Consider the following 27500-nt stretch of genomic DNA (forward strand, 5'->3'; position numbering starts at 1 on the left):
ATTGGCAGAACCATACAAACCTTATGGCGGGCAATTCCTCGAATTCTGCTCCATTTCTTTATCCACATACCAAACATGCATGAAACTTACCAGAAAAAGTACCGAATTCTGCCAATTTTTCTGCCGGCAGAATCCGCCTGACCCTATCAAATGGTCGCAAGACCGGGGCTCTGCCAACCGGTTAACCGTGGATGGAGGTTGTGTAGTAAGGGGCACTGTTTCCGAACACGGTTCGCGCGTCCTCCGCCTTCTAACATGCTGTCAACCAACAACATGATTGATTAGACGTGTAGATGTACATGCACGCACATAGCAGACACCAAAATAAAAAATTAATAGGAACCCGAAACGGCTGTCAAGAAGCGGAAACTATTAGTCAACTAATACTTTGCGTACTTGAAGACACTCGGCGGGGCATCAGAAAAGTCACGGTCCTTATTCACGAAGTGTCCTTATACCCGAACTCATGTAGGGATGAAACGATCATCCATTTTCTTCTTATCGAGTACCGTTTATTATAAACGATCGAGTTATCATAAAACGAGTATGCTGGATATGTACTGTATGACGTACATGTACATGTATCAACATGATACTGGTCTCCGGAACACGATAATACAGTAACACTGTAGACTAGTGCATGAATGACTTGTGCATACTGTACCCCCCCCCCCCCCGAAACACTGTGTATTGAGCAGGGAGTGGTGCTTTCTTGCAGGTTTGCCGAGTCGAAGGTTCGATGGGCTTCTCGGGTGCTCTGGATGGCAGTCGTGAGTCAGTCAAGTGTCGAGTAAAGTCGGCGGAATAGCGCGAGCTCCGGTGTGGGGAGCAAACCCTTTCTTGTAAAATACAGTATGGTATTAATGCGAAGTAACCGTACTGTTGCCTAGCAATCAATTATGGCGTCGGTTCGAGATGGCATGGTAACCGTGCACGTGCCGTGGTCCATGACTTGCTCGAGCGCTCATGTATGCACACACTGTGCAGTCTGTAGCTATTCTCACAAAGATCGTCTTTGCATCTGGAGAGAATATCTTCGACTCTTGTTGGAGGTTGGCGAGGTTCGCCTAGTAATCTTTACTTGATTGCGATCCCGCAGGGGTGTACGCAGGATTCGGAATGAGTGGGTGCTCCAACCTTTTCCCAAAGAATCGAATAATGCATTATTCCTGTCCATGCATGGATGGTTGATATCTTGATTTTTAGTGTGCTATTTACCATGATTTACCAAGTAGAGGGAAAATGTAGGACCTGTTCTGTAGGATGGAGCAACCATGACGCCTTGAAGTACCCAATCCCTCCCTTTGGAGGACGAACTGTATTTCCTCTGCAAGCTACAATGTACTTGAAGTAGGTCCACGTCGAGTATACTACTCTTGCTACATCATAATATCACGAAAACATTTTCAATTTGACTACAATTGTAATGACATGTACTTTGAAGTACTAGTAACAACTTCCAATGGGCAAGAAGGTAAAACTACCATTACAACTTCTGGCAAGAGTAAATAAGCTCCCAGGAGCTTACATACTCTTGCTTCTGGTATGGAGAAATAGAATCAGGTAATAGAGGAAGCAAGTGGAATGGATGTTGGTAGCTTCACAAACAGGATAGTAGCAGAGTGCTGCCATTTTTCTGTTGTTAGGAATCAGAAGCAGTGTCCGAGGTGTTCAATGGCAGGGACCACTTTGGAAGCGTAGCATTTTTAGGATTGCAAGGGCCTGAAACAACAGATTGGTGCTCTTTCGTGAACAATCGTTTCGGTCGGTTTGTCGTAACAACTGATCGGAGTGTTCCTTGATAATCGGAATAGAACAAGTCGAGGCCCTGACAACATGGGTAACCCTCTGTCCTGGCACATGAAAGACGTAGATCTACATGACACACGGTAAACTATGATCAACCAGTGACAGCGAGTGGTAAGGAAATAAATCAGTTAGAAAAATCTGATAATTGCGCCACCAAAAATCGCGTTTAAAAGTCTGGTTTATGAACATCCCCATTTCGTCTTTCAGAGTTTGGGCACAACAATAATCATAGTTTTCTAAATATCAAAATCAATTACTAGTACATTTCAACGAATAGCCTCACTCAAGACTTTTCCAATGGGCCGTCATTTGCGTAAATCGGACAATCGGTGGCAAAGTTATGGTACTTTTAGCGGCATGAGTAGATCTACAACAAGTAACTACAGTAGTTGGCCTATGTCGAAAAATTTGAGGGGGGTGCTTGAGCACCCCCCTGGGTACGCCACTGATCCCAGTACATGTACATGTAATATGTCCTCTCACTAATTTAGAACAAAGAGACCTGATGATCGCTTCATTGCTGAGTAGAAGTAACAGTCTGAAAGTGAATCAACTCTCCTCAGCCTCAGGTCCTCCGCGCCAAAGGCAGGCGACTGCCACAACGCTCATTTGATTTCACGATGATGGAAATAATTTCGTGTGCACACTTGGACCATTCGATCATCCCTATTCTAGCCGCTAGTCCGCCCAGCAAGCAGATATTGACTATTACGATAAGGAGAACTGCGTGAACGAGGGCTCGCTGAGCAAATACAATTCAAGCCGTGACTCCAGTCAAGAATCAGGGGCTTAAAAATCACAAATACATGTACAAGCCGACAAGTACAAGCTTCCCCACGAAAACTGATAGATGCATGGCATGAACGAAGGACAAATAGGCTAGACAAAGTGTCCCGAGTGACTGAAAACAGCAGATCTACCAAAACAGACAGCTACAGGTGCCTAAACAACAATTCATATACAGTAGAGACTAGTATCAGGCAGAATGAAAGCCTCCGAAGTCCACAAAAGTACAGCCAAAAAATTGGACGACCGCCACAAAAAAATTCATTGCTCTGCCTCCTTGAAAGTTGAAGGGTGAAAATTACCAGTTATCCTATAACGATGTCTCAATATGCCTGTGGACCCCCTGTTCCGCAGGACTACACCACGCTAGTCCATAAACATTAAAACTGTGATGGATCGTAACTACACACTGGGTTCTTCGTTATAACCAAAACGCAAACGTGCTATTAGTGAGTAAAAGCAAAGTGTAATCGACAGACGCTCTTCGTCTCACTTGGACTCTAACTCTCTAAACGTATTCTGACTTCTGGCTTGTGTAACTGAGTCCAAGCGACCAATATTATGCTATAGATGAATATCGCAGCACAACTGCAGCGTAGCTAAGGAAAGGTGAATTGCCTAGAGGCAAATGCATAGCTTGTCGCGATAGAACTGCGACCACATAGGTGCAAACTGACAATACTGAAACACCGGCGATGCCACAAAGTGTCTGGCGTGCCCACTACTAGTCTATTGACATGATCTATGGAAAGGCGCCTACACGTCTACCTCAAATGTCTAAGTACCGTGAAAATGGATGAATACAAACCAGCAAAGCGCCATAATGCTGTAGGGCATGCACATAGAATCGGTATGGCTCGTCTAGCCTGCAGTTACCTAAAGTACCATACATGCACAGAACAATGCATCCAATAGTCCGTGTCCAGACACACTATCTAATGTATAGTCAAGGAGAGCCTCGTGAACATCCTCCCCCTCGAATACGCGATGAGTTACCTCGCAGCGTATTCCACTACTACCTAGCTTACAATTGCATGTGTTGTACCTCTATCGGTCTAATCACTGCGTGGCAAAAAGATGTGGTAAACATAAAAATGATAACACTGTGGTGCTTATGTGATATGCCTGCAATGTATGCTGCATCTATTGAACTACTGCTTCTGTCTTACTTGTGTTACCACCATAACTGAATACGTACAGATCTAGCTGCCATCTTCTCTATGCATCTAGCGGGCAGATCTTGGTGATGGGACGGGTGATTCGCTTCCCGCCGACTTGCACCTCCACAACACGCACGTGACCTGGGGGTCTGTCCGGGATAGCTGCGTCCTCGCCCTTGTTTCGTTAAGTATGGGCCGCCATAGTCTACCGAGGCTCTAGCGAAGGCTCTCAACGGTGTAGCGAGCCGGACCTTCGGCAACGGCGCCATAACTTGCTCTGCCGTCCTGGCTTTGCGACGTCGGCACACCATGCATTCAGCTTCCCACTGGCGTATCTCCTCTCGGGCAGACTCCAGCCAGAACCGTTCTGTCAATGCCGCGAGCGTCTCGTTCGTGCCACCATGCTGTCGCAGCTCGTGGTGGTGCTTCACGATTAGCGACGTAACTTCATGTTTCCGGGGTAGAATGATCGGGAAGCGCGTGCTGTACGGGAGCCAGTCAGCTAGGCGGGTGCGGCCGTCACAACGTAGTAGGCCATCCTCATCCAGTCGCGGACACATCTTTGCTAACCGCGATGCTGCTGGCAGAGTCTTCCCCTTCTTCAGTGCGCTGATGTCGTCACCAAATGCATCCTGCTGCGCTCCGTAGATGATGGCAAGTTCCGCCGCTTCCAACTCTTGGATGTTTAGCTCTCCGCTGACGCGGTCCCCTTGTCTGCAGTTATTGACGAACCGGTTGATCCATGCCTGAACTCTCACAAGTCTCGTCCAGTTGGAGTAGCGGCTTGGTTGCACGACGGTGATCTGCTGCGTCACGAATGCGCTCTCAGACGCCTGCACAGCTGCCTTGCGAACTTCCGGGTCGTCGCTCAACCCCGAAGTATCCTTTAGCTCCGTGGCTGGCCAGGTTGAGCCGTTGCTCAAAAACGCCGGTCCTTGCCACCATAGGTCTGCGTTGACCAGGTCGTTGACGCAAGCTCCTCGTGATGCCAGGTCAGCTGGGTTCTGTCCCGTAGGGACGTAGCGCCACTGTCGCGGTGCGGTACGCTGCTGGATGTAGCTGACGCGATTCGCGACGAATGGTTTGAACCGCCGACTGTAGCTACGAATCCAGTGGAGGACCGTCGTGCTATCGCTCCAGAAGGTGACAGTACTAAGTGGCACGTCGAGCATTTTACTCATTCGAGTGGCAACCTGATGGCCGAGAACTGCCGCCATGAGCTCGAGCCGGGGAATGCTGGTAGCGGCGGTGGGCGCGACGCGACTCTTCGACACGAGGAATCTGCACTCCGCTGTTCCATCTTCGCGCACACTTCTCGCATACAGAACAACTCCATAGGCTTCGCTGGACGCATCGCAGAATGCATGCAGCTCGAGCTTGCCGGTCGATGCTTCAAATTGACGCGGGACTCGGACGTTGCTGAGCTCGCTCAACTCTTGGAACCATTGCTGGGCTTTATCAACTATCGCGTCGGGAAGTTGCTCGTCCCAGTCGACGCCACTCATCCAGCATTCCTGCATCAGCATCTTGCCTCGAACGACGAACGGCGATATGAAGCCGAGTGGGTCGAATACGGCTGCTGTCCGCTGCAAGAGGTAGCGCTTTGTGATACGCTTGGGCAGATCCGGTTGCTGCACGCGGAACGTGAACTCGTCATCGAGGGCAGACCATGTCACTCCGAGCGTTTTTACCGATGGTAGGTCTCCCACCGTCAGGTCGACATCCGCTGCGCGTTCTTCTTCTGGGATCGTACTCAGCAACGCAGTCGAGTTGGATAACCACTTTCTCGGTCGCATGCTTGCCTTCCCCCACAGCTCCATTAGGTCGTCATGGAGCTTGGTACCGTCGGCGACCGTGGCAGTACTGTCCATCGTATCGTCCATGTACGTACTGTCCAGGATGGCCTCTGCTGCTGATCGGTGGGTATCGACGCTTGCGTCCGCGACTTGGCGGGCGACATACTGAGCCAAGAATGGCGACGCGTTTACACCGAAGACTAAGCGGTTGAACTGGTACTTCTTGACCGGACCATCGGAGGCCGGGTCCTGCCACAAAAAGCGGTGGTACGGCCTGTCCTCGGGGCGTATTGAAACTTGCAGATACATCTCTGCTACGTCGCAGGCAACGGCGATGGGCTTTCTTCGGAACCGGGTGAGAACATCGCAAAGGTCTCGCTGCAACTTCGGGCCGGCGTGGATGGCGTCGTTAAGTGAGATGCCGTGGTAGGAGGCGGCTGCGTCAAACACAATCCGGACCTTAGTTGTCGTCTTCTGTGGTCGCACAATGGCGAAGTGTGGCAGATACCAGCATTGGTCGGTAGGCGCTTCGTCAGTGACGTCGGTGATATATCCTTTCTCGAGGTAATCTTGGATCACTCTGGCGTATGCTCGGGCTACTTGCGGTTCACGTTGCAGTCGTCGACGTGTTGACTCCAGCCGCTTAGTCGCCATATCAACGTTGTTGACTAACTCCGCCTTACGACTGTTCCATGGTATCGATACTTCATACCGGCCGTCTACTAGCCGCGTGGAGTCTTCCACTAATTTCACCGCTGCGGCCTCGTCTGCCGATGTTGGTCCTGGAGCCGCATTGTCCGTCTCGACGCCACAGCTGTCGACCTTCCAGAACTGTTGCAGGGCTTGCTCGACTCCTGCAATTGACTTGTCTCCACCGACGTAGTACGAACGGTTGGGCTGTGGGCCCTGCGTCTGCTTGGAGTTGGGTGCTCTGAGCTTCCCTACGCAGGTCCATCCGAGCGGTGTTAACCTAGCGACGGGTTGCCCAGGTTCACCAATGACGTCACGCGTCGATACGTGCAGCTGGACTTGGTCACTGCCGATCAGCATATCTACAGTGTCGTGTTCTCCCACCGCTGGGAACGGAATCTCCCTCAGGTGCGGGTAGTTACTAGCCTCTTCTAGCCAGTCGACTGCGCGAAGGTCGCCAGTCACGGATTTGTCGGTGGTGTACGCCGTGATCGTCTGCTTCAAGTTGCCATCAACACTCCTCAGCTCGATGTCTACTGGCATAGTCTCGAACGTCTCCAGTTTGCCATTGAGCGTGCTGACCGTCGTCCGTTGGCGTTTGCCACTCAAACCGAGTCGAGTGGCGATACTAGTGTGCACATACGTCACAGTGCTGGCATCGTCCAGCAAAGCGTTGACAGTCACTGACTGCTGACCGTTGCACAGTGTCACCGGGATTGTCCGTAGAGCTACACGGTCCGTCCGGCGCCCTTGTGCCACATGTGTCGCTGCTTCTGGCTCCCCCTCTGTGACAGTCGTGACCAGTGATGTCTGGGGTGCGGGCTTCTCAGCTTCCGGAGTTGGCTGTGCGCCGCCGGTAACATTGCTGCCATGGAGCAGCGGGTGGTGATGTTTGATGCATCCACTAACCGGGCACTCACGATCACGGGGGCAGTCCTTGCCAGCATGGCCACTGCCCAAGCACCGGAAGCACGCGTTGCTCTGCTTGGCGAGCCGCCAACGCTGATTGACCGACATGACCTTAAATGCCGCACACTTCCACAGGGGATGTGCGCCTTTGCATACTGCACAGTTGACGTCGCTCTTCTGTTGAGCATGATATGCGTGGTTGCGACTAGGCGGAGCACTACGCCTCTGGAACCGGTTATCTCGGGGTGGTTGCTGCTGTTGGGGCGTGGTTTTTACTGCTACGCCGCTCACCGTTTCTGCCGAGATCATCATTAGCTCTGATTCTACTCGTGCCCATTCGAGCAGGGCTTCGACGGACTCTTCTACTTGCCGATCATACCGCCATCGATGGTACTGTGCAAGCACACGTTCGTCGAACTTACGGAGGAGCTTCTGGTAGAACGTACCAGCCTCCAGTTCTGCGGCCCGGCCGCTGTCTTTCAGGTTGATGACTACTACCTCGAGGAGCTCCGTGAATTTCTCGAACTCGGACGCTCTGTTGTAGCCAACCTTACCGAACTGCTCGATTTCTTCTACGTGGATCGCGACACGCCTGCGTTCTCCGCCATACTTCCTGACCAGTAGCGCTTTGGCGGCCTCGTACGCAGCAGGGGAATAGCCTAAGCTATCGATGGAGTCCAGTGGGTCGCCGACTAGGTACTGCCTGAGTTGCAGTAGCTTGTACTCTGGTGCTGCCGGAGATGCGTCTATGCATGCCATGAACGCCGCACGCCAAGACTCGAATTTTCTTTTGTCGCCGTTGAATGTCGGAATGCCGATCTGCTTCAGCTGACGCCATGGTTCCGGTTGGTGAGGTGCCGTCAGTGCACTCTGCGTTTGTGGCATGGTGGTGGACTCTGCAGCAGGTAAGGCTAGACCATGCTGAGTTGTCATGCTTGGTGTCTGTGCGACCATTTGTGGGACGTTGCTATAGGTTGCATAGCTAGGCTGCGTGATGTTGTTGCCTGTCCACATAGGTTGCTGTGTTCCATACTGGTTGGGACTACTGAATTGCATACTTGGCATGGCACTGTAGCTGTTAGCACCATAACTACTACTGCTGTATATGTAGCTTGCACTAGCAGATGCAGGATTCGCACTAGGGGTAGGGTAGATCCTTGGCATAGAAAATGCACTTGCACTGGTCAAGTGCTGCCGAGCGGCAGGCTGTGAATGCGTCGACCTCACTTTCGATGCCTGCGATGCGTGGGCTGCGATGCCCTGACTTGCCTGATGCTGCCTGCCCGCGGCAGGCCGACTTGCACTGCTAGATTGTGCACTATACGAAGTGCTCGCGGTCGCACGTGTTGTGACTTCTGCTGCACCGCGTGGTTGGCGCGGAGCTTGCGTCTTCGTAGCGGATGTTGCACTTGAGGCGGTCGGCGCCACCACGAGTCCTGCAACTGACGAGGTTTGCGGTACGACACACGAACTCGTGGCGGGTGGCGGAGCTGCCACTGCTGTCTGCGTGACCTGCGGGACTTCTCTCTGAGACTGCTGTTCGTGCTCTGAGGAGATTTGGATTTCTTTCGTTTGATCTCCCCCATCCGCGCTCAGGCCGGTTGGCGTTCGCCTTTCATCACTAGCTTGCGGCCATCCCTGAACTGGTGCGTGGTGCTCCTCGTGAATGGCGGCAGCTACGTTCACGGCATCTCGGGGTCCCTGAATGGATAAATCACTCAGGCTCTGCGAAAGCTGACGCGAGTTCAGCGATCGTCTCTGTAACGGTAAATACGGGCTAGCCCCACGTGTGCGTGCGTCGTATCTACTATCTTGAAACTGAATTGACCTTTCGTCATGCGAACTATCGTGAGGTGCTGCATACAGCCTCCTAGATCTAGGGACAGGGTCTTCTACTGCGCCTCTGCCATACTCAACAATCATGGCCGATGCCTCTGCATATTCTTCTTGCAACTTCTCAAGTTCTCTCAACATCTTCTCTGCCTGACTATTGTTATCCTCCGTGGTGTAAACACTAACGAGCTCGGCAATTACGGATGCAGCTCGTTCGTAACACTCAGTCAACACGGGTGAGCTTGCTACCTGATCAAATGACAACTCACCGGAACTGACCCGACGGAGATCGACGATCAGGGTCCTTCTCGCGTTGGTGAAGTCCGACTTCACTTGCACTTTCAGCGCTCTGAGTTTGCCTGAGTCCAGGGCGACCGCCTCTGGTTCACTATCCGAAAGTGACGTACCAGACGCTTGCGATGCCACCTCCTGCTCCGCATCCTCCATGCCTGCAGTGCTCCGATTTTCGGTATCGGACGTGCTCATGACTACAGTTCTCTCTGTAATCAACTTCTACGAAACGCGATCAACCATCCTCTGCTACCATTAATGTTCCGCAGGACTACACCACGCTAGTCCATAAACATTAAAACTGTGATGGATCGTAACTACACACTGGGTTCTTCGTTATAACCAAAACGCAAACGTGCTATTAGTGAGTAAAAGCAAAGTGTAATCGACAGACGCTCTTCGTCTCACTTGGACTCTAACTCTCTAAACGTATTCTGACTTCTGGCTTGTGTAACTGAGTCCAAGCGACCAATATTATGCTATAGATGAATATCGCAGCACAACTGCAGCGTAGCTAAGGAAAGGTGAATTGCCTAGAGGCAAATGCATAGCTTGTCGCGATAGAACTGCGACCACATAGGTGCAAACTGACAATACTGAAACACCGGCGATGCCACAAAGTGTCTGGCGTGCCCACTACTAGTCTATTGACATGATCTATGGAAAGGCGCCTACACGTCTACCTCAAATGTCTAAGTACCGTGAAAATGGATGAATACAAACCAGCAAAGCGCCATAATGCTGTAGGGCATGCACATAGAATCGGTATGGCTCGTCTAGCCTGCAGTTACCTAAAGTACCATACATGCACAGAACAATGCATCCAATAGTCCGTGTCCAGACACACTATCTAATGTATAGTCAAGGAGAGCCTCGTGAACACCCCCCCCCCCCCCCCCCCCCACAGCCAGCACAACACATCTTTCGAATAATTCCAGGGTGCAAGTGCAGCTCCAGACAGGTAGGGGGAAGAAGAACACTGTTGAAAATAACGGCAACGAAGCCCAAACTCTCGGGAAACGGCTGAACTAGCTACTGTAACCATGGTTACCATGGTTACAGTAGTTAGTTACTTTGTTAGAAGTGTTCCTGAAGATGTTAAGGCCGAGTAAAAAAAATTACTAGATGATCGTCCTTTTTTTTGGAAAAATCGGGGAGGGCGGGAGGATTTTATTTTTATTTTTTTACTTTTTACCCTCTCATGCACACAGTGTACACAACAACATCAAGGTTTTTTTTCTCTTTTTTTCTTTTTTTTTCTTTTTTTCTTTTTCTTTCTTCAGCAGATCGATACTGACGTTGTGATATACTAGTAGTATGTGGTCCATATAGTAAAGAAAGTATTAAACAAAGCGTGCACATGTTTCCTGCATCCGCGATCGGTAAAAAACCAACGATTTCGGCAAAAACTCACGATTTAAAAAATAAAATATTTCTTGGGGCGCTGACAAAAACTGGGGCGGACGGGGACGATCATCTAGCTTTTTTTTTTTACTTGGCCTAACATTGAATTATTATTATTCACACATATCCGCCGGATGAGTACGCGTGGCCCATATACCATGGGGACCCACGAATACAAACCAGCATATGTTCCCTCAGCAATACAAGCAAGCAAGCAAGCAAAGATAAATGAGAGCCCAGGCAGCGAAAACAAAATGAAGAGAGATGAGGACATAGGCAACGAAAACAATTCCAAAGCGTAGCCAGGGATTGAATGTGTGCATCTGGGTACGACAGTTAATACGGCTAGTGCAGCCGTACAGAGCGCAGCAGCACGAAAATACAAAAGTGCTACAGCAGCAGCCAAGAGTGTGCAAACACTAAAAAAGAAGATCAGTCCATGAACAAATAATTGTCGCCACAGGTAGACATTTCCGCAGGAATGCATGCGTGCACACGAGTAGGCAGGCAAGCATGTCAGGGGTAGGCGTATTATTATGGCCAGGCTAATTAACAGTGCCGTTTCGCAATGAATTCCATCGGCATTTATCATGCACCACCTTCTGAAGCTGGGCTAGGCCAGGTCGCGACAAGCACAAGCCCCAGCTTCTCCCGACAATCCAGTGAGAGAGTGGTTAGCAGTGTTGTTCTTGGTCTGCCTCTCCTTCCCCGCAAGGCACCAGAAGCAGCAAAATCGAGAGCGACCTGTGGCGGTGCCCCTGATGGCATCCGGAGCACATGCCCCAGGAAGCTCCATCGCCTCGCCGCGATCTCCTTGGAGATGGGTTGGGTACGACAGCGGTTGTAGAGTTCCGTGTTTTTGATTATATTTGGATACTTTATACGGAGTAGCGAGCGGAGGTGACGGCGGTGGCAAACGTCCAGAGACGTTTTGAGTGCCTCAGTGAGGCCCCAGGTAGCGCAGTTGTAAAGCAAAATGCTTAGAACGTAGCAACTGTACAGCCTCAGCTTCAACATTAGGGAGATCCCTGATGACTGTAGAAGGCTTTGCATCCGGCCAAATGACTGCGATGCCAGAACCATTCGGTGTTTGATGTCCTCGGCAGTACCAGCTCTCGATCCAACCGACTTTGCCATCCGCCATTCTTCTTTCCCTCTTTTTTCCAGGTCTGCATCGAGGTACAAGTGGGTCCGTTCAGTTTTCGCGCCGTTGACCATCAATAATTGGTGCTCTGGCATCTTCAGCACGCATACGTCATGGGTTTGTTCAAGATTTTGATCATTTTCATCGAGGAAGTCAAGATCATCTGCGTACTGAAGTAGTTCAGGGATAGACGGTGCTAGGCCTGTAACATTGAATAGCCATCGATTACCAGCGTGGTTCGGTGACTTTAGAACTGTTTTGAGACTTAGAACGAAGCGATATCTCAAATTTGATGACCTGTCAAATGCGCGGGCGTCGGGCAAGCACTCGGAGCATAGCAGGCCATGCATGCGCCAGGCCAGGCAGTCGACAGACTGGATGAAAAATAATAATAATTATTTTGCATGGTTCGCGACGTGCAGAAAACTGTATAGCCGCGATCCAAGTACAAGTGCATAGGTAATAATAGGGCTTGAAAGTGATGACGTCAAAACGGCCAGGGAGTAGTAAGTTGACATCAGATTTCTATTTTTGGATCCACTAAGGTGTGACTTTGCTATTGCCTAAGTATGTGGGTGCATAGCAACCCACTCATGTCGCATGCAGGTGTGACTTTTATTTCGCCACCAGTTGTAACCCCGCCCCCAGTAGCCAAATCAGTCAGTTTCACTGGTTACATCACCTTGCTGTGAGTAAGACGGCTTGAAATGTGCTTGGATCCATACAAAAACTGGATCCAAGTGGATCCAATTTTTGAATTTTTGAAATTGTTGCTATGCTGTGACGTAGCACTTTCAAGCCCTATTATATACCGGTATTATTTGTAACACCCATGCATGCGTGCATGCGTGCCGCGACTGACAGACCACAGACTAACCAGAATGATGATCATCACCTTCTTCGATTTTTTCTGATTTCGCGAAATGATTGCTACTTATAATTTGTATTACTCGGTCACGACTCGACTAGCCGACTGTTGCTTTGCCTTTAGCTTTATCTTCTTTTGCGATCTTCTGCCAGGTACCTATGCCTACTTTTAAATTGTACATGTGGCCACCAGGCAGCAGTCACCAGGCAGTCACCAGGCAGCAGTCACTACAACTAAGTTACTTTGTAGCCCTGTTGTTTATCTGAGCTCGTCATTGTAAACTTGTATCCTGGTATCACGACCAGGCACTGAGTCAGTGAGTGGAGGTCGTAGCCGAAGGCGCTCGGCGGAGGTCTGGAACGGGCGCTCGCTAATGCGTGCGCGTATGCACTAGGAAGAAGTGAGGCACCGCACTGGTAAGTGGCATAGTGCGAGTACGAGTAACACTACTAGTACTACATGTAGTAGCGGTTACACAGCAGGGTCCAGCGGATAATGCCGGCGTTATATTCGGCATTATAAGACTATCCGAGGAACAGAGCAGGTAATCATCTAGTTTAGGGTCCCAAATTATTTCGCACTTTACAGAGCATTATGGAGCATTAGAAAGGAACAAAACGAGCATTATGTGAAGTTTGAGCGGCATAACGAGTTTCATAGCGGATAATATCGGGGAATCCCAGGTTTTCGCAACAATCGGGTACAGCCATGGTCATGAGGTGCAACCTTATGCATTGCACCGACACATAACTTTGTGATTGTGTGGACACGTAACATCTTTAGCACTAATGCTACATAATTATACAATGTACATTAATACCTGACCACATTGCTACATAAAGACGTTATGACTGTAGCGATGTCAGGCCCGGCAGAACTGGTCTGGTTGGGTCACACCCGATGGCCGGACCAACGTTTTGGCAACCAACGTGTGTTTACTGCTGAGAGGTCATGTGTATCCCCTCCATATCATACACAAACTGTATGAAAGTCATGTGTATCCCCTCCATATCATACACAAACTGTATGAAAGTCATGTGTATCCCCTCCATATCATACACAAACTGTATGAAAGTCATGTGTATACCCTCCATATCATACACAAACTGTATGAAAGTCATGTGACTACCCTCCATATCATACACAAACTGTATGAAAGTCATGTGTATCCCCTCCATATCATACACAAACTGTATGAAAGTCATGTGTATCCCCTCCATATCATACACAAACTGTATGAAAGTCATGTGTATACCCTCCATATCATACACAAACTGTATGAAAGTCATGTGTATCCCCTCCATATCATACACAAACTGTATGAAAGTCATGTGTATCCCCTCCATATCATACACAAACTGTATGAAAGTCATGTGTATACCCTCCATATCATACACAAACTGTATGAAAGTCATGTGTATCCCCTCCATATCATACACAAACTGTATGAAAGTCATGTGTATACCCTCCATATCATACACAAACTGTATGAAAGTCATGTGTATCCCCTCCATATCATACACAAACTGTATGAAAGTCATGTGACTACCCTCCATATCATACACAAACGGTATGAAAGTCATGTGACTACCCTCCATATCACACACAATGTATGAAAGGCTAGGGTATGGCCGGACCAATCTAAAACTGCTTCCGCCGGTCCTGGATCATGTGGTTAGGTAAATGTATACAAGCCATGATGTAGCATGCCCAACCGAGGTAGTTACACAAATCCGGAGAAAATGTAATGGTTTACGAGCTTTTTGTAACAATGTAATAAGCAGTCAGAAAGTCAGAAAGTGTCAAAATGTACAGTCATGCCTATGATTTTTTTTGCGGGGTAACGGCCTCTTTTACGGGCAAGATAAAGTCATGTAGACGTGAAAAAATAGAGATACCATGAAAGGTAAAATATAATTTTATTCAAGTGTGATGCACACATGTAAGCGAGGTCAGTTTAGTGTTTCTTTAATACGTGTGCATGAGAAACACACAAGACCATCTCTGTGTGTCAAAGTGAGCAAAGTCAGTGAGCTAGTGAATTTCCATTTTTAAATTGGCTCAAAGATGCTACATCCCATAAAATTTGTAATAGAACCAGAATGAATGGCGTTGAGTGCACTACCCAGCCTGCATCTATATCGCCATGTTCCAGTGTACAGCGATGTATGTATGCATAGCCGTGTGAATGTTCCAGTGTACTACCGTTTGTATGCATGGCTGCGTTGGTGGGACGCGAGCGTTCGAATCAATACCGTGCCAGTTAGGCCCAGAAATTCCAATGTGCTTTCATCAATAGTTGTGTGTTCTCTGTGTTTGTTCCATGCAGCGCGCACCTCCGAAGACTGTACTGACAGGAACGACGTATAGACACCACGTTCGAAAGCAATGGATCCTAAGGATAAAGACGGCCCCCCACTCTACGGCTATGATGTCCAAACTGTTCGCCCATTTCCTGAACATTTACGGTGCCCGGTTTGCTTGCTCGTGCTGAGGGATGCAGTGGTGATTGACTGTGGTCATCGTTTCTGCAGATCCTGCATCAAACCCGTCATGTAAGAATTTTTACACATAATTCTGTAGCATTTTGATTCCAGCTAGGCCTTTAATAATAGAATTCACAAGTGCATCGAGCACTCTTTCGAGGACCACACCCAACTAGCCGTGTGTGAATTCACAAGTATTTATTTTTGTTGCAGTACTTTGAGACAAGTCACTCCTCTTGTTTGGAGATACAGTAAAACCTGGTTTAAGTGACCACCCCACGGTGCAAGCACAAGCGGTCGTTAAAGCCAGGTGGTCTTTAGAACCAGGTCCCATACATTCGTGGCATATCGGATTGTGTACAAACATGTACATGTGCATGTTTGTACTTCCACTAGCAGCACCCGGCCAGCGTTGCCTGGCCGAACGTGGCATGCGGGTGAAGCAAGTACATGAACAGCACACATGCTCAGCACGTGGTGGTGGCTACACAATTCGCACGCTTCGCGTGCTCAGTGCTTCTGTGGCTGCTTCCGCTAGCTACACGATTCGCACGCTTCGCGTGCTCAGTGCTTCTGCGGCCGCTAGCTACACTGTTCGCACGCTTCGCGTGCTCAGGGCAGCGCTGCTCCGCAGCGCTTCTGCGTAACACACAGACAAACACACGTCACAGGTGCCTCTTCTTTATAGTATATATGCACTCATATTGACAGGTGTGGAGCATAGAATACTTTCTGCAGGCAAAGCACGCCTCACTCAAGTGCATGCAGCGCATCCTGCACTGTCCCTTGTCACTTCTGTTGACTGCATGCACATGAATCAGAGCGCACTTCAACCCTGTTGCAGTCAAACCTGACAGCCAAGATGGCACTTTTGGTTGGTTTTGTTCGCTGTGTGCAGGTCCAATATGGCACTTGGTACACTAAAAGTCGGTCGCTGGTCGCACAAGGCAGGTGGTCGCTGTATCCAGTGCAGTTTCTGTGTAGAACTGTCCGTGCATGGGAAAACGGTCGTTAAAAGCAGGTGGTCGCTAAACACAGAGGTCGCTTGCACCAGGTTTTATTAATGTAGGTGCTTGGGTGTTAGCAACTTTGCACGATTGCCAATTTTCTGCGAGGCATGATCGGCACCTTTTGGTTTTGTTGCTGTAGGCCACTGTTTTGCGGTGTGACCCATTGAATGCGGCATGCCCTCCCCTCATCCTTCTTCGCCCAGACGTATTGCGATATGTGCATGCTCTTCTGGCGTTGTCCGCAGCGCAGAGATGATTGGTGGTTACAGTGGCGTTGTTGTTTTTTAATGTCGTTGCTGTTAGTCCGGTGCTTTCCTTCTTCTCTGTATCTGTGGTGACTCTTGCCTTATACACGATGCGGAGGATGAGTGGAGGGCATGCAACATTCAGGTGGTGCACCGCGCTAAGCAGTGGCCTACAGCAACGAAACCAAGAGGTGCAATCCATGCCTCACAGAAAAATTGGAAATCACACAAACCCCTAAGCACCTGTCTCTCAACAAGAGGAGCGAACTTGTCTCAAAATGCCACTGAATACTTAATACTACCTTCGCAACTTCGAACTTTGAACAGGCATCACCTGATCAAGTGGCAGACAACCGGTTACTAGAAAGTATGCTTATCACTTTTATTTTTATTCACGCAATGATGTAAAGGACTGCTGTGATTCGCAACATTTACTTTGTGGGTAGATAAACCAGCATTCAGATTTTCTCGTTATTGTTGTCTGGTGATTGCCGCGACGCCTCGTGTGTGAACGTCGGAGTTACATGGACATCTTCGTCCTCTTCATCTTGTTGGAAATCACTCTGCCCTTGGGTTTCGAGCACTCTTCTAGAACCTTTCTGTTTCAAAGTGGATATTAGAACAGAGATATTGCGGCTTCGTCGGCGTTGATGCAGAAACTATTGAGCTGGGAGTGGTGATTTCTTGTAGGTTTCCAGGTGTGAAGTTCAATGTGCTCCCTGTGTGGTGCGGATGTAATGGGAGCCGTTGGCCATTTGAGTGTAGGTGAAATCAGCAGGAGACGTGAGTTCCACATTGGGAGAAGCCAACTTTTCTTTCTTAATCCGTCTTGCGCTGTTGTTTCACTGCTGTAGTGATAGTGGAAACAAAATATGCCCTTTGGACCATGAGCCTGCGGATACTGTGAGTTGAATTTCTGAAATGTGCTCTCTGAGATTACCATCATTATTCTGGTGTATTTGTAGCAAATCCGGTATGCACTGCATCTTGGTTATACCGAATTTCCAACACCTGTGCAATTGTGTACTGGAGACAACCTGTTATGTCTTGCATCACGTCATGCGCAATCATGTATAGTATTCTACATACACTGTATTTTGTACTCGTAACATTATGACTCTATGATGTGTAGTCTTTCCCCTCGCATGTGCATGCTCGTGAAATGATCATGGTCTCTTTCCTCGTGTAATGTCGGAGCGTGTGTCACTAAATGTCTGTCCGATGACACAACCCGATTGCATGGAGAAATCACCCCGAGCCAGAATACGTTGTCACAAAATGACGAAAACACTGCCAATCTATACTTTCTGTGAAGTTGGTTATGGTGTAGTACGTCTGTAGCCTCAACAAACTAGCATGGCGATGCACTTGCACAACAAGCAGGGTGCATGCTACCGGCTGTAGGGAGCAGAACTTTGCTTCTACGGCTCAAGGACGCCACATTCATTGGATTTGGGAAGAGAACTCGTGCTGGGTGGCCAGGAACTATTAGGATTATAAATTATTATTATTATAATACCGTAAAGCCCGCATTAACGCCTGCCCAGTATAATGCCCGCTGCCCGTGTACACACCCAGGTGCCGGTGTAAACAATTGTGTCCCATTTTCTAGCCCACCTCCGTGTGAACGCCCATGGGTGAAAGCACAGGCCCAGTATACAGTGCACTGCACTACACTACACTGTGTACTTGCATGTACAATAATAGGTAGTAGAGAGTACAGTACACTGTGCTAACTCTGTACGTAGGGTGGCATGTTGGTGTGAAAATCAGTCTGATCTTGCTTTTCCGTAACAACGCCGGGGCCCAAATTGATGCCCATGTTCTGGACTTCACTAACGGGCCTTATTATGGTCTTTACGGTATGGCACTTTGTTGCTCAATTTCTGTACAAGTGCTTATGGAGAATGAAATTGAAGACACCACTGCAGCTGTAATTATGGTTGATAAATATGGTGGTAAAGACACACCTGGCAATATGGCGGTAAACACACGCCTGCCCACACACGCTCTCTAGGCTGCAAAGTTCTGGCACAGAGCTCTCCTTCTCACCACCACCACCATCAGTTCGCGCCTGGCGCCTGGTCGATGCATGGCTGGCGGTATCCGGCATAGCAGGCTGGTAGATGATGGTGGTGGTGGTGAGAAGGAGAGCTCTGTGCCAGAACTTTGCAGCCTAGAGAGCGTGTGTGGGCAGGCGTGTGTTTACCGCCATATTGCCAGGTGTGTCTTTACCACCATATTTATCAACCATAAGTGCTTATGGAGTCCAATGAATTAAGCCTACTTTGACCCCCCCCCCCCCCCCCCCCACTCTGATTGCGTGCCACCCTACTCATTTTTTTGGGATCTTTGCAGTTTTCAGTTCACACAACAAAAATGTGGCCACGAATCGATCGTTTCGTTGCTCACTGCGCCCGTACATTTCGTCTGACAAGGCGATAGTGGAACATGCGAAAATTGGTTAACTCGGTTTGTTTCCCTATGCCCCCCCCCCCCCCCCCCCCCCGGTTACAATACTTGCCTGGTTTGATATTTCAGTCTCATAGATATGGCTTGAAGATATGAAAAGTGAAAACTCAACATGATGCTGTGCATCATTTGCATCCCGTTATCCATCAGCCCAGCGTGAAGCTCAACTGCAGGCTTTGATTCAGTCCCTGTCCTGCTTGCAGAGTAGATCGGTATCGAAACCCAACACCTAACCATGCTTCAACACACACACACACATCCAGAAATGCGTGAAAAGACCACGTGTCAACACGACTGGCTTTCTGCGCAGCATGAGATGGGGTCACTAAGCATGTTACACTGTACTCATTGTTGGAAGACGTTCCATAAACATGTGTATACCAATGTGTGGTACTGTGTACTTTTGCAGTGTACTTGCATGTTGCTATCTATTTACTGTCCTGGACATGGAAAACCGGTCCGAGGTCAAGCGGCCCCCAGGGCCAGGGCGCTGGCTATGCAGCCGTGAGTACGCATACGATCAACATGTGTGTGAGCACTGCATGCAGCAACTTTACGTCTTGTACGCACTGAGGGCATCGGACCCGGTCATTCAACGGGATTTTCATTGTCCACAGCAGTATGTTCATTGGCGTTTCTGTATGCATGTGTACTGTACATGTGTGTGTGTGTGTGTGTGTGTGTGTGTGTGTGTGTGTGTGTGTGTGTGTGTGTGTGTGTGTGTGTGTGTGTGTGTGTGTGTGTGTGTGTGTGTGTGTGTGTGTGTGTGTGTGTGTGTGTGTGTGTGTGTGTGTGTGTGTGTGTGTGTGTGTGTGTGTGTGTGTGTGTGTGTGTGTGTGTGTGTGTGTGTGTGTGTGTGTGTGTGTGTGTGTGTGTGTGTGTGTGTGTGTGTGTGTGTGTGTGTGTGTGTGTGTGTGTGTGTGTGTGTGTGTGTGTGTGTGTGTGTGTGTGTGTGTGTGTGTGTGTGTGTGTGTGTGTGTGTGTGTGTGTGTGTGTGTGTGTGTGTGTGTGTGTGTGTGTGTGTGTGTGTGTGTGTGTGTGTGTGTGTGTGTGTGTGTGTGTGTGTGTGTGTGTGTGTGTGTGTGTGTGTGTGTGTGTGTGTGTGTGTGTGTGTGTGTGTGTGTGTGTGTGTGTGTGTGTGTGTGTGTGTGTGTGTGTGTGTGTGTGTGTGTGTGTGTGTGTGTGTGTGTGTGTGTGTGTGTGTGTGTGTGTGTGTGTGTGTGTGTGTGTGTGTGTGTGTGTGTGTGTGTGTGTGTGTGTGTGTGTGTGTGTGTGTGTGTGTGTGTGTGTGTGTGTGTGTGTGTGTGTGTGTGTGTGTGTGTGTGTGTGTGTGTGTGTGTGTGTGTGTGTGTGTGTGTGTGTGTGTGTGTGTGTGTGTGTGTGTGTGTGTGTGTGTGTGTGTGTGTGTGTGTGTGTGTGTGTGTGTGTGTGTGTGTGTGTGTGTGTGTGTGTGTGTGTGTGTGTGTGTGTGTGTGTGTGTGTGTGTGTGTGTGTGTGTGTGTGTGTGTGTGTGTGTGTGTGTGTGTGTGTGTGTGTGTGTGTGTGTGTGTGTGTGTGTGTGTGTGTGTGTGTGTGTGTGTGTGTGTGTGTGTGTGTGTGTGTGTGTGTGTGTGTGTGTGTGTGTGTGTGTGTGTGTGTGTGTGTGTGTGTGTGTGTGTGTGTGTGTGTGTGTGTGTGTGTGTGTGTGTGTGTGTGTGTGTGTGTGTGTGTGTGTGTGTGTGTGTGTGTGTGTGTGTGTGTGTGTGTGTGTGTGTGTGTGTGTGTGTGTGTGTGTGTGTGTGTGTGTGTGTGTGTGTGTGCACGACTGCACGTGTGCGTGTCATCTATCTGTGGTCTCCCTCACCTCTCTTACCACCATGCTACCATGCCAAAGGCGTTTGCAGACCCTTTTGCGAAGCATGAAATTGCCAATTTAGAAGTGTACTGCTCCATGAGCACAAAAGGCTGCACGTGGACTGGCAAACTGCGCAACATAGAGGTGAGTAAGTAGTGCTGACCTGATTTGTACGACTTTAACCGTCATCCGCACCAACACAACTCAACTCTGGCCTGTTTAAAGCTCACATTCTGTAACAGGAAACTGTCAGTGAAAGTAGTACGTGCTGCCAACAGGGTACTGTACGAACACTGCAGTAGTACACAACAGGGTACTGTATGAACACTGCAGTAGCACACGGTACACGTGCGTAGTATTGTACAAGCTGGTCCCGGAGGCAATCGAGCTTAAAGCACTCACGGAGTTAGTTTACCAATAGTTATCGTAATAATAATAATAACACCACAGCACGCGTAATAATATAATTATGTGGGTATAATTATACGTTCCGCTTCTGTCCTATCTCCTATGATCAAATTCCATTATCAAGATAATTATTAGCACGGTGCACTGATGACCTGTGACGCCAGATCATGGATTGTCGGCCAGATTTCTCCATGTAGGCTTGTCCAGAGCGATGGCCCTCACATTCTTCAGCTGATTGCTGCGCTTCAAGTCGATGTTCCTTCTCTGTAAGTCGCTTGTGATGCGCGTCGCAATGGATGTCCTTGGACGTCCACGCCCAGCCTTGGCATCTCCTGCAAAATAGCCCGTCAGCGCGATCCATGGCGGCGCATCCCTGTCCATACGGAGAATATGGCCGGTTAGCTGCCATCTCTCTCGACTGACTGACGATCTTGCCCAGAACTCGATTCGCTCCGTCCGTCTGTTGTCCCGTCGGCTGTTGTGAAATACCCAACCATAGTAATCAAGAAAGACATAATTATTATATGCACATTCGGAAGGCAAAGAATGTAAAAGAGCAATAAGAAAGAAGAAAGCAAAGGAACAAAAGCTCGGCAACCGACAGCCATGTTTTATGTCATTAACCAATAAGCACGCTACGGAAACCGGTTGCCGACAAAATTCTAGAATATCCTGGAACATTAGTATAAGCGGCCAATCACAGTTCACAGCTCTGGAGCATTCTGGAACATTTATAAAAGCGGCCAATCACGGTTCGCAACAGGCAGGCATTCTCTCTCTCTCTCTCTCTCTCTCTCTCTCTCTCTCTCTCTCTCTCTCTCTCTCTCTCTCTCTCTCTCTCTCGCTCTCTCTCTCTCTCTCTCTCTCTCTCTTTCTCTCTCTCTCTCTCTCTCTCTCTCTCTCTCTCTCTCTCTTTCTCTCTCTCTCTCTCAGTTATCACCGGAGCAATATTTTAGCAATCAACACATGTTTACAACTATGGAGGTCATGTGACATGTGTACCCGCCATATCATACACAACGTAGTATGAAAGGCACTGAAACTACCGGGCCAATCAAAAACTACTTCTGGCGGTCCTGCATGTGTCATTGTGTTAGCGTGTTTATGTTGCCTCCTTGTCCCGGGTGACTCACACCCATTGCAGGATCATTTGGCTGTGTGTGAGTACGTCACTGTGCGCTGTCCCAACGAGGGTTGTAGTGAGACCATGCATCGTAATCAACTCAACCACCACGTTACCGATGTTTGCCGCTATACGCCTGTCCCGTGCGCGCTCTGTAGCGTGCTTGTACCACAAGCGCTTACGCCTGACCACATTGCGCAGGAGTGCATCAACGCTGAGGTACAGTGTGCAATGTGCAGAAACCAGATCAAGCGTAAAGAAGTAAGTTTTTAAGTCCTTGTATCATTCCTGAATGATCTAGCATAGCACAGCTTAGCCCTTTGAGCTATAATTAAAATTGCGAGTTAAGGTTTCGGTGACCAGCACTTTAATCTCCCTGCCATAGGTATTGAAGCCTGGTTTTTGAAGCGACCACCCTACGGTGCGAGCAAAAGCGGTCGTTAACACCAGGTGGTCTTTAGAACAAGACCCCTTGCATTCGCGGCATCATCGCGGCCGGATCATGCACAACCTTCATATTGATGGGCGTAGGGTGGAGAACATTTTCATGCAGACAAAAAAGAACATTGTTGAGTTTCACAGCTCACTCAAGTGCATGCAGCGCACCCTGCACTGTCACTTGTCACTTCCGTTGACTGCATGCACTCGCTTCTGAGCACATGTCAACCCTGTTGCAGTCAAGCCTACCAGCCAGGATAGCACCTTTGGTCGCTTTTTGCAGGTCAGATATGGCACTTGGTACACAAAAAGTCAGCCGCCGGATGCGCAACGCAGGTGATCGCTGTTTCCGGTGCAGTTTCTATGAAGAACTGCCGGTGCATTGGGTGCCGTGTGCTGAAAGCTGAAATATGGATTGGTGCCTGAGATGACTGGTCTAAGATTGTAAAGGACAAAATGTTACGAGTTATGACTAACTGTCCACCAACATAATTGGCTCACCATCCAGGTTTGACTGTGCTTTTTGAGACTTAGATTAGCCTCTCCAGTGTAGCCTGACGTTGTGTACATGTGTATGTGTGTGTGTGTGTTTGTGTGTGTATGTGTGTGTATGTGTGCGTGTGTGTGTGTGTGTGTGTATGTGTGTGTGTGTGTGTGCGTGTGTTTGTGTGTGTGTATGCGCGTGTATGCATATGCTGTTCCTGTGCCTTTTCGCCACTGTTCAGCTGGTGCAGCACATGGCTGAGGACTGCCCTAACAAGACAGTTGTCTGCCCTTACCATCAGTACTCTTGTGCGTTTGAGGTATGTTTTGAAGATTTCTTATGGTAGCTCCACAGCGCTGATGATATGACAAGTTAGTGAGATTGCGACTTGCATTCAATGCCGCCAGTGATGCAGTCATGTTGGACCAAACCAAGACCTGTGACTAAGCCTTCGTTGGTTAACTATCCACCTATCACTATACTACATTACATAACTATTGGTTCTAAACAGTTGTTTCAGAATGTTAAAACAGTTGTCCGTTCAATACACATGTACCTGACCTCTAAAAACAAACCATGTTTTCCAACCATTATGATTCCTTTGTTTCTCTTTCGACACAGGGTACTCGTGAGCAGGTGGATAGACACTGTGAGAGCCAGAAGGAACATCATATGCACCTGGTTTCCCAGCAGACCAAGTCACAAGAAGGTACAGTTGGATTACTGTTTGGCACCCCATCCTCCGCACACTCGCGCTCAGTCAGGGCAACGAGGACTGGCTTGGTGACAGTGTGTTGCTCTTAATTAAGTTCAGTAAAACCTGTAACTAAAGACCACCTTGACTAGCGACCAGCCTGGTACTTTATTTTTATTTTTTTACTAAGTCCACTATGCTCCCGAATGAATGCGGAAAGTGGTGATGGGGCCCTGCTGCTCAGCCGACCTTGGTGGTCTCGGCGTCTGCACAGACAAAGCACGCCAAGAAAAATAGAGAAGGACATAAGAGAGAGAGAGAGAAAAAAAGACGAGAGCAAGACATGTATATGGAAGTGCAGCGTACTACCGACCACTTCGCCAGGCACGGACGGTCGCACACTCATATTATGGTTGTGCGGTGCAAACCTCTAACTAAGGACCACCTGCCACTAAAGACCGCTTTCTCTGGCCCCAAGGGGTGGTCGTTAGTCACAGGTTTTTACTGTAACTGGTTTCGTAATGCAAAAGCTGGAAGAGCTCGAAAGTAAAGCTAGGCGACTAGCAGCAACTGGCTCGTGATGAGCAGCGACTAGCAAATATCCAGTTAGAAGCGATAGAGCTGAATGTCCCCAAGTAGTACTGTTGCTATTAAAGAGGATAATGATGGGAAGGTTGGTCAGTGGAGGGTGAGAATTTGAAGCTAACACAAGCTAGACGCAAACAAATAACTTGACTTTGCAGTGAGGGCAACGGCAATAGAGAACATGAAAGCCAGCAATCACGGCTGTGCAGGAAGGATGCTGAATAAATTGGTTGGCGTTGCCATGGGAAGATAAGTGTGACGTCAGGTCAGGCATTGACCTAAGCTGGCAATGTGAGTGCAGTGCCGGAAAGGGCTCAAGTAGCGGTACTTTGCGGACGCAAACACAGCAGCATGTTCAGTGGATGCTTGCAAGCATTAGCTAGATTAGTGCATCAAAAAGATCGGCAGTGCCTCAACTGTAGCACAACCATAACCGGTGTCTCCTGCCTGCCGATATTCCCGCGATGGAGTGTTATCATAAAATTTGTAGTCCCGGGTGGGAAACAATGACTTTCAGACACACCGTGGATAAAATTGTGAGTCAAGCAGGCCTTCTCACAATACAAGTGCATGCAGTGAAGATGCACTCTCGCTTGTTTTGTATTCCTGTTGCTTGTGCTGTACGATCTCTTGCTTACTGGATGTAAATAGTTGCAAACTAGCCTCGACACGGTGGCTGGTCATCATGGCGTGTTGGTGTAGTATCCATGTGTGCATTCGAACGGTTTGTGTTCAAACTGTGTCCTGTATTGTGCTCTGCTTACTGCTGTGACCAGGAGATGCTGCTGCTGTGCCCAGTATCAGTGAACTCGAAGCAGCAGAGCAGGAGGCAGCCCGGTTGGGCGGTACAACCGTCATCCATTTCCTGCACGTGGCAATACTTGGTGCGGCGCGCGTTGGAAAGACCAGCTTGCTGAAGGCATTGCTGGAGAAGATGTACAATGAAAATGAACTCAGCACGCCCGGCATGCGAACGTCCTACGCAACTACAAACATCTCTGCTGACTGCCGATTCATCGAATGCCCAGACATGCCAGATGCCCTGAGCCGACTCTATGTCATCACCATGATGTGCAAATCATCCACTTCGAATCATCCCCAAGATAAGGAGACGACACAAGACGAGCAGGAAAGAGCCACAGCAGAAGAGGATCCTGTGGCTGGGACCCATGCAGGACCTATGGAGGACAATAGCAGCAGCAGCAGCAGCAGCAGCGCAGCTAACAACAGACATTCCCAGCCCACGGCCATCCACCTGCAGCGCGACGAGCCAGCAATGCGCGAGGAAATCCACGAGACCATCACAGGATTTCTCAACGCAGACAGGGTAAAGTACATCTCTGACCGGGCCAACACGCCCAACTATACCGTCATCACATTCCGCGACCTTGGAGGTCAGCAGGTCTACCAATCCGTGCAGCCCCTCTTCATGGCCAAAAACACAACCTTCATTGCCACATACAACTCTTCTCTGGACCTTCTGGAGGCCCTTCCCAAGCTCGATGAATTGCAGGTCAGCCGGGAGGAGTGTATCGAGCGGGCCACTCTGCCGGCCGATGCCACTCGCCTAGACCAACTGCTCGGCTGGCTCGACATACTGCTGCTGAATGCGAAAGCTGACAGCAACAGCACAGACCAGAGTGCTGCAGATGATGTGTTTGTAGTGGGATGCCAGAGTGACAGGTGGAATAGAACTGATCTGCCTGATCCTTGTAAGCTACTCCACGAGAAGATCAAAGGTTCACCATACCAAAACCTTGTCTGGAACGAAACGTCGCACTTCAAAATCGATAACACCAGATCCACTGGCAGTGCAGCACAACCAGATGAGCTACAGCGACTGAGAGAGGCCATCATCGACCGCTGCCAGAAGAGCCAACGTAACATCCCTGTTCCGTGGCTCCGATTCTGCATATCCATACATTCACTCAAGCAGGAGGTCATGCGGCCTTGGATTTCCTTCGAGGAGGCAAAATTCATAGCAAAGCAAGTCAAGGCCGTTCCAAGTGACTACAGTGACCGGCAAATACAGCAGCTGCTTAAGTACTGCCACGAAGCAGGCCACCTGGTGTACTTCTCAACTTTCAAGCTGAAAGACACGGTCATCCTCGACCCACAGTTCATTCTGGACTGTGTCAATGCCTTTGTCTACCTGAAGCCTGACCGGGACATCACAGTGAACGAAGCGCGGCGCTATCATTCTGGGTTCATGACGGAGTCCCTGGCACGCAAAGCTCTCAACAAGATGTTCGAGGATCCGTCTTACTTCGACCATGCTAAGGCGTGGCAAGCAGTCAAAGCAAGCAGTGATGGGTTCAAGCTCATTTTCGAAATCCTGGAGTGGCTCTCAGTGCTGGCAATTGTGCAGGATGAGAGCTCTGCCGAGCACGAGTTTATTGTACCTGCAGTCGTCGAGGACATGGACATGCCCCCACAGACGCCCTCCTGTTCCTGTGCGTACGTGTCTTTGAAGCACGCAAGCCGCGATGAATGCATGCGCTTCCCCGTATTCCTTTATTGGCAATGTGTGGTGGAGGCGCTGCTGAAGTCGCGCAAGCGCTCGGCTGCCACGCTCTCACGGTGCAGCGTTCGCCTTCGCTGGAACAGCGAGTGGCCGTGGCTGAACCTGCACTATACACGCTACGGCTTACAAGTGTACGTCGAGTGCAAGGGCCGACACGACGGCAGCGGAAAGTCTGCGCTGGAGGAAGTCAAGGCAATCGTGCTCACCGTGCTACGGAAGTGGAACCTGCAGGCCGAAGTGATTAGCTCCCTGCCGTGCCCCTGTGGAGAAACATCAGAGGTGGAGTGTTTGCAGCACGGCCTGTCTACGTGCTGCACGCCAAGCTGTGCGCATGCCTTGGATGCATCCACCCTAGTGGCTGAAGACTATCCTCTGTGTACACGTTCAAAGCCGGATACACAGATGATCCGTGAGCAGGCCAAGTTCTGGCTGGGCCTTGATCAGGTGAGAGAGGCTTGACCTGATTGAACTGTCGCAGCTATGCTAAAGACGTTAAGTTAGTAGCGC

At 49.2% G+C, this 27500-nt stretch overlaps 2 protein-coding genes across 3 annotated transcripts in view; one reads left to right on the forward strand and one right to left on the reverse strand.

Annotated features, from left to right (window-relative positions):
* Positions 1-3769: 3769 nt before the first annotated feature.
* On the reverse strand, positions 3770-9430 carry LOC135812945 (uncharacterized). The gene has a single exon (XM_065326164.1). It carries the CDS (start codon positions 9428-9430, stop codon positions 3770-3772), a length of 5661 nt encoding a protein of 1886 aa, XP_065182236.1.
* A 3341-nt stretch (positions 9431-12771) lies between these two features.
* Positions 12772-27500, forward strand: part of LOC135811872 (uncharacterized) — a 25973-nt gene continuing 11244 nt past the window's right edge. For both annotated transcript variants that reach the window (XM_065325112.1, XM_065325114.1), the window contains exons 1-8: positions 12772-13106; positions 15020-15245; positions 17286-17334; positions 20777-20881; positions 22290-22529; positions 23432-23509; positions 23812-23899; positions 25246-27437. In XM_065325112.1, coding sequence (XP_065181184.1) covers positions 15079-15245; positions 17286-17334; positions 20777-20881; positions 22290-22529; positions 23432-23509; positions 23812-23899; positions 25246-27437 — 2919 coding nt within the window. In that variant the 5' untranslated portion in view covers positions 12772-13106; positions 15020-15078. The remainder of the gene's footprint in view (positions 13107-15019; positions 15246-17285; positions 17335-20776; positions 20882-22289; positions 22530-23431; positions 23510-23811; positions 23900-25245; positions 27438-27500) is intronic.

The sequence above is a fragment of the Sycon ciliatum genome, chromosome 3 (genome assembly GCF_964019385.1).
Source record: "Sycon ciliatum chromosome 3, ocSycCili1.1, whole genome shotgun sequence".
Taxonomy (NCBI): Eukaryota; Metazoa; Porifera; class Calcarea; order Leucosolenida; family Sycettidae; genus Sycon; species Sycon ciliatum.

Excerpts from the sequence above, each read along its gene's own strand:
- LOC135812945 (XM_065326164.1), bottom strand. The coding sequence starts at position 9,430 with ATGGAGGATGCGGAGCAGGAGGTGGCATCGCAAGCGTCTGGTACGTCA.